Source organism: Passer montanus, unplaced genomic scaffold, assembly GCF_014805655.1.
Source record: "Passer montanus isolate IOZ18808 unplaced genomic scaffold, ASM1480565v1 scaffold50, whole genome shotgun sequence".
NCBI classification, from domain to species: domain Eukaryota; kingdom Metazoa; phylum Chordata; class Aves; order Passeriformes; family Passeridae; genus Passer; species Passer montanus.
In genome coordinates, this window is record NW_024369930.1 from 4,600,478 (window position 1) to 4,607,231 (window position 6,754).

A 6,754-nucleotide genomic window follows, 5' to 3' on the forward strand; every position below is an offset into this window, starting at 1 on the left:
AAGACAAGCTGTATTTTCTGTAGGAACATTTCATCACAAAGAATTTCAGAACATTAATTAAAGTACTTTCAACAAGTCAGGTTTTCCAATTAATTACTTTTTCCATTTAATTATATGACAGATGGATAAGACACTGGCAAATTTGGAACGAAATGCAAGACTCGGCAGCATGGCTTTTCAAGTGACCAGTAACATGTAAAAGCAGTAAAAGGCAAAATACCAGGCACAGAGCTTAACACTATGGACTCAAAGTTTCACTGAATCTGACAGATCTGAGTAACACGTACTCAGAGGTTAGGGTATGAGAAACAGAAGTAAAAGTAACAGACACCTGCACACTTCTAGTACTGTGGGATACATTTCCGTCAGTGCCTTTGTTTCTCACAGAAAAGACAGCAAATAAAACACCAAGAAATTGAATGTGACAGTATAAACTTGGAGTGATAAGAAGTTCCCTAATATTCTGATTCCTAAATGGAAAACCAAGGATAAACTGTAGTCAGGTTGCCACTGTTTTAGGGTGGAAAAAAGGAGAAAAAAACAAAAGGGTAAAGCAAAATAAAACACAAACGCACGAAAAAGACAAGACACACGAGACAAGCTCAGAGAGGAACACGAAGGCGCTGAAATGCGGGACCTCTAAAGGGACGCGTTCAGGACGTTCTATCAGCTGACACGGGCACCGGGGCAGCTCCCGGTACGCTCAGGCAGCTCCGCGGGGAGAAGCCGCCTCACAGCAGAGCGGCAGCGGGCAGGCAGAGCCCCGGGCACGGCAAGGGCCCCGCACCGTGCCGGCCCCTCTGCCGCCCGGACACCGCCGGCTGCGGGACGGCGCGGCCGCTGCCCGGCCGGAGCGATGCAGGGGCCGCTCNAGCGGCGGCAGCAACAGCGCGCCACCCGCGCGCGCCGCCGGGCCGGGGGCGGGGCCAGCGCGGGCCGACAGCCAGAGGCGGTTCCTCCGCCCCCGGAGGCGGGGCTGAGGAGTGACTGGCGGCGGCACGGCCCAACGAGAGCGCGAGGGAGGCGGGGCTGCGCTTGACGGACAGGAGGCGCGGAGGCGGGGCCGCTGTGACAGACAGAGCTTTCCACCAATCGGCGACGGGGGCGGGGCTCTAGGCTGAGCCGCCGCCTGCCGGGATGGGCGGCCCGAGCTCCAGGGGCGTCTCCGACGGCTGGGAGAGGAAGGCGGGGTTAACTTGAGCGACGTCGCCGTGACCCAATGACAATGGGCGGCGGCAGGACGCGCGTCCCCGCTGGCCAATAGCCGGCGCGGGGCGGGTGAGGGGGGCGGGCGGTTCTCTGAGGCGGAGCGGCAGGGGAGGGCCCCGCGCCCCCTCAGCTGAGCGCGGGCCCCGCGGACCGGGGGATGCGCCGCGATCTGCGGTAGGTGACGGGCAGCGAGGGGGGTTCCGCCTCCGGGACCGCCGGGGAAGCGGGGCCTGGCGGGACAAGGCCGTGAGGCCGAGGGAGGGGCCGCGTTTGTGTGTACAAAGCCGTGTTTAAATGGGGCTTTAAGCCGGGCCTACCGCAGCATTTCTTTAGAAGTGTTAAATTACCCATACGATCGGAAGAGGCTCTAAAACGGTTTTTAATCGAACTGGGGTTCTGCTTAGTGTTGTTTCACCATAATACGAATTTCAGGACTTTTGTGGGCTATGTGCAAGGTTTAAATCTAAATGTGTAGGTCCGTGTTGTTACTTCTGAGCTGAGTGTCATGTGTAAGTTGCCCTCCTCTTTATTTTCTTCTTCTAAACAGGACAGTATTAGCTCTCATAATATCCTCGTTATGCAGATCATCCCACCAAGGTCAGTGATGCTCCTTGGATAGTTTCTCCTCACTGAAAATATTCACTCTCTAATTATGTCGGTCCTTTAATAGGAGTCAAGAGCTTTTTTATTTTCACACTCTCACATCCCGTCAGTGTTGTCACTGCAGAGCCAGCTCAGACCTGTGGCACAGCTGCATCCTTTTCCCAGTGTCCCCAGCTTGTTGGGATAGCTGGGCTCCGGCAAGGAATCTGCCCATCATCTTTGTTTCATCATGAGACAATCAAATGCTCCAAGTAATCAAACCCTTCGTGGTTATGCCAGCTCTATATCCAGCTCTCAGCCTTCAAAATCTGGTAGCTTTCTTTACTTGGACTCTTAGATCTCAGAAGTACACTTGGATTTTCTTGAGTTTTCATCCCAAAATGCCTCTCACCCTGACTGGAGCCTTGCAGCCCTGCCCAGTCTGCAGTAATGTCTGTTAGGTCAGAGAAAGGCAGGGTAACTTCTTCCCATGCTGAATTTTCTGCCTGTTTTTCCCAGTTGTTGCAAAGTGGTTCTTAGCAAACTGAAAGTATTTTCAAGTGAACAACCTTCAAATTGAGCAGCCCCATGTAATACATCTTCAGTAGCTTTGTGTTTCTCTCAGAGACAGGTGATAGCACCTTCCTTGAGGATCTGATAACCTGATACTTCTGAGAGTGTTGGGTTTCTTTTTTCCTTTCAGACCCAAGTTTCCAGTCTGTTTCTGTTTGGTTTCTGCTTTCTCCAGTTTGCTAATAAGAGAGTCTCCTTCTCGTAGTGTTTGCAGCATTGATTTCCAGGACTGCTTGTGAAAAACATTCTCATGAACAAAATGTTGAAGCTTCATTTCAGATCAGGACTCCTCACTTTAGCCACAGACGTGCACGTGAGAATATTGGAAGTGTTTTCATAGCACTGTAAATGCTTTAGGCCAGACACAGTAATTGTCCTGTAATCCCCTGCCAGCTGGTTTAGGTTTGTTTCTGTAACAAGAGCAAAACAATGCTATCTAAACCTCCTCCAATTTTTTTGTCCCCTTGACTACTGAGTGCTGATTCTGAGCTTCCCTCTTCCCCAGCAAAGAGAGGGGTGGGGGTCTTGGTTCCACCCTGTCAGGAACTGGCTTTAGCCTTTTCACCCTTTGGTGCTGTGAGCAGAACTGAGACTGTGAAAAGCAAAACTACAAAATCCTACTTTAAAACTTTCTTTTTTTTTTTTTCCTAGTTCAGCTCAGGGAACTGGCCTGATTTGGACACAAGTGTCAGCCCCAAAACAAAGAGGGGATGCACTGACTGCAACTCCAGTTTAGATTATTTTAGGCAAAACTGGATCTTCTTATAAGAAATCGTACTAAATCAAATCCATTCAAACTTCAAACCCAGACTGAACAGAATTGTAGATCTGTTTGTTGAACTGTGTCAGAAGATGCAGATTTAAACTGTAGAATGATTTCAGTGATTACAAAATTGTCATTCCCTCACTGTAAAAATAGTAGGTCATCTCATAACCAGCTGAGACAGCAACTTTTATTTCCCTCTTTCCAGCAGAAATCTTATCTGAGCACAGGATTTGTTCAACTTCCTAATTTGCCAAAAAACTATTCCTATTATTAAAAAAAATTTAAAAAAAGGTGTCAGTAGATTTCTGCTGGTTGGGTGAGCTCAGCAGCCACAGGCAGGTGAAGCTGTGTGCCTCGGTGGTGATGCTGCACACAGGAAGCAGCAGCAGCTCCTGGGCACTGGGGCACAGAGGGGAAGCAGCTCCTGTCCTTCCTCAGCATCTGCTGCTGGGGATTCAGTGCTGCAGAGCACAACATCACACTGTCAGTCATTCAAATATTTTTCTAGTCTGGAACAAATCAAAGCTCATTTTCTTATTTCAGGTGAAAGACTATTTGTGTTCTAAAGGGAATCAGTAAAAATTTTAACTCAAATTTTTAAAATAGCTATTTCAGCACCATTTGACTGGTAACAATTATTCATTTTTGTAGCATGAAATCTAGAGGAAGATCACAGTCCTTCACACTTCTGTTTTCTACACTTGTAGTGAAAGGCTTTTGGCAGATGCAGTGGTAAAAACTATCCAGTTAGGAATAGAAAAACTTCACTTTCATGACTGCAGCAGCAGATGCATTTGTCTTCTTTTTCTTTTGTCATGACTACAGAGAAATTTAAATATCCTAGCCAGCCAATACACCTGTCAGCCAGTGTCTGAAATACTTGAGATACCTGCCAAAAGCAAACGTTATCTGTAGCTTTCAGTGATTTCAAGATTGCTGGCTGACAGAGAGCTGGGCAGTGCTCACTGGCTGTTTGAGCCCAGGTCACTTCAGCTGCAGCTCTGCAAACTGCGGGATCCCTCCGAGGGGTTTTGTGCTCCTTTGTGCTGCCTCACGTTTTACTGTGGTTATTTTGTTACAGAGAACTGTTGTGTTTTGTTTTCAAGTGTTAGCTACGAGTGCCTCAGTACTGGTGGAAAATGGATCTAAATGTATTCTTAGCATTGAAAAATCCCTAAATGAGTCTGACAGCTTGTTCAGGATTAAAGTACAGTTTGTTTCACAGAACAAATTTAGATTAAGGCAGTTACACAGCTGACTTAAGGCACTCCAAGGCAATGGTGGACTGGAGCAAACACTGTTCAGCTGAGCATGCTAATTATGAAAGTGCTAGGAAGCAGTATGTGGGTGAGGTTAGGAGTGGGAAAGCAAGAGCAAGGAATTGGTCTCCTTTATGGAATATGCTCATGGTGGTGCAGTGCCATCTTTTGATGCCTTCCCTCCCTTTTTGTTTTGTTAGGTTGTTGCTGACAGCGAAGGCCTTCCTCCCAAAGCTGTTTAAATGAGAATGTCCCTGGCTCAAAGAGTGCTGCTGACATGGCTTTTTACCTTACTCTTCCTGATCATGCTGGTGCTGAAGTTGGATGAGAAAGCACCATGGAACTGGTTCCTCATTTTCATTCCAGTGTGGATATTTGACACAATTCTTCTGGTTATGTTGATTGTAAAGATGGCCGGACGCTGCAAGTCTGGCTTTGACCCTCGCAATGGCTCCCAGAACATGAAGAAGAAAGTCTGGTACCTCATTGCAATGCTGCTGAAATTGGCCTTCTGCCTCGCCCTGTGTGCCAAGCTGCAGCGCTTCACCACCATGAAACTGGCCTACGTGTTCATCCCGCTCTGGGCCTTGCTGCTTGGGGGCATGGTTGAACTTGGGTACAATATCTTCTATGTACGAAGAGACTAGCCTGTGCCAGGTGGTTTCCAGTGCCAAGACTGGCACCAAATTACTAGATTATTACCACTTTGCCACAAATTTGATCTTCAAACTAGACAGCCAAATGAGTCAAGCTGGAGACTTAAGCTAAAGCAGACTGAAGACTGAAAGTAGACATGTTTCATTTTTTTATTTTAAAGCTCACATATGCTCTTGTAAATAAAAGTATTTGTTCAACATAAGCTGTTCTAATATGATTACTGATACTTGTTACATGGAATAAGATAATGGTTCTTCACGTGCAGGTAGAAGACCTTATCAAAGAAACCACAAATGTTCCACCCAGAGTATTCAGCACATTGAGTAATCCTGGGAAAGAGGACTAACATTTTCTGCTACTTACACTGTAAGTGAAGAAATAACCAGTTAACAGTCATTTCCGTAAGGAGCTAAATTTGCTTTAAAAATCAGTAGCAATTGACAGCAGCCAAATAAGAGCAAGAAAAGGAATAAAGTAATACACCTTTTATTCTGTTTGTTTGTTTGTTTTGGACAGTGAGATTCCATTACCAGTGTAAAAATAAGCATTTTCCAAGCTGCTGAAACAGCCCATAACCAGTATGTTCACCTTAGGAAAACACATTGGTAGCTGAGCTGTGCCAGCAGTCCTGAGGTCCAGAGAAGAGGGAGACAATGCTGATTCTTTTCCAAGTGAGAAATCACCAATGTTAAAAGAGACTGAAAATACAGGGTGAGTCCAGTGCTGCATTTGTACCTGCCCACAGTGGTACTTGAACAAGACAGTTTTTAATACCTGAGGATATGAAATTTTTGGGGGTGAAGCCTTGGCTTCATGGAGCACTGGCAAACTCAGATGTGAGGAAATTACCTTTTACAGGTAACAAGTGAATAGAGCTTCAGGGAAGAACTGGAACTGTATTTGTGTATTTTGTGGACTGAAGTGCTCCTGCAGGACATACAGTAACACCAAATTCAAATGTAGCCATTATCTGGGACATTATTAACATGCATACTGAAACTACTGACCATTTACACTTCCTAGAGACAAAAGAATGTCAAGTGAATGAAAAACAGTGTAGGGAAACAGGACATACCTACACAAGTGTCTCACTAATAAAATTTTAAGTGTGTAAATTCAACTGTACTTGTCTGTGGAAAAAATCTTCCTGAAGTGTTTGGATTTACTCTTGCTATTTCATCACACAGACATGGGTAAAAAGACAGAGGAACCATATTGTGGGCGACTGCTGAAAGAGCTTTATCTAAGAAAACAACATGTTCCATTCTAAGGCAATGAATCTCAATTCAGAGTATCAAGTAACAAATTATCTATAAAATGAATTTAAGTCATATTTATTTCAGAGTGGTTGACTGTCCTACCTTGCTGAAGGAGAAGCCAGGAAAAGACAGAGACAAAAGAATTCTAAATAGTAGCTGTTGTTAAAAAAATATAAAATATTTATAAACCCTTAATTTTTATTATAACAACTCATCAGCTTTTACTAAGCAAACCCATGTACCCAGCCCCAAGGTATGCACATCAGGTCATTTATGGGGAGTGCCTAGCAGGAACAGCTGTTTGGAGGAGGTGGAGCTATGCATTGTGTAGTTCTGAAAAATACTTCATGGAAGGATCCTGCTTTTTTTTTCTTTTAATTTCTTGTCCATTCATGTGAGGTTGCTGTGGAGAACTGACTTCTTTCAGTCTTGAGTGATTTTTCAAGGAA

General features: G+C 45.3%; 1 protein-coding gene across 2 annotated transcripts; it reads left to right on the forward strand.

Moving 5' to 3' along the window:
• The first annotated feature begins 1,248 nt into the window (after nt 1-1,248).
• On the forward strand, nt 1,249-6,166 carry TMEM60 (transmembrane protein 60). Of its 2 annotated transcripts, none has more exons than XM_039723672.1 (2): nt 1,249-1,383; nt 4,590-6,166. In XM_039723672.1, exon 2 carries the CDS (start codon nt 4,632-4,634, stop codon nt 5,034-5,036), a length of 405 nt encoding a protein of 134 aa, XP_039579606.1. In that variant the 5' UTR covers nt 1,249-1,383; nt 4,590-4,631; the 3' UTR covers nt 5,037-6,166. The 2 variants fall into 2 exon arrangements, with proteins under 2 accessions (XP_039579606.1, XP_039579607.1); XM_039723673.1 differs by lacking the exon at nt 1,249-1,383 and adding an exon at nt 1,419-1,806.
• Nucleotides 6,167-6,754: the final 588 nt, after the last annotated feature.

Bases quoted from the DNA above. Each gene is read 5' to 3' on its own strand.
- TMEM60 (XM_039723672.1), top strand. From the start codon at position 4,632: ATGAGAATGTCCCTGGCTCAAAGAGTGCTGCTGACATGGCTTTTTACC.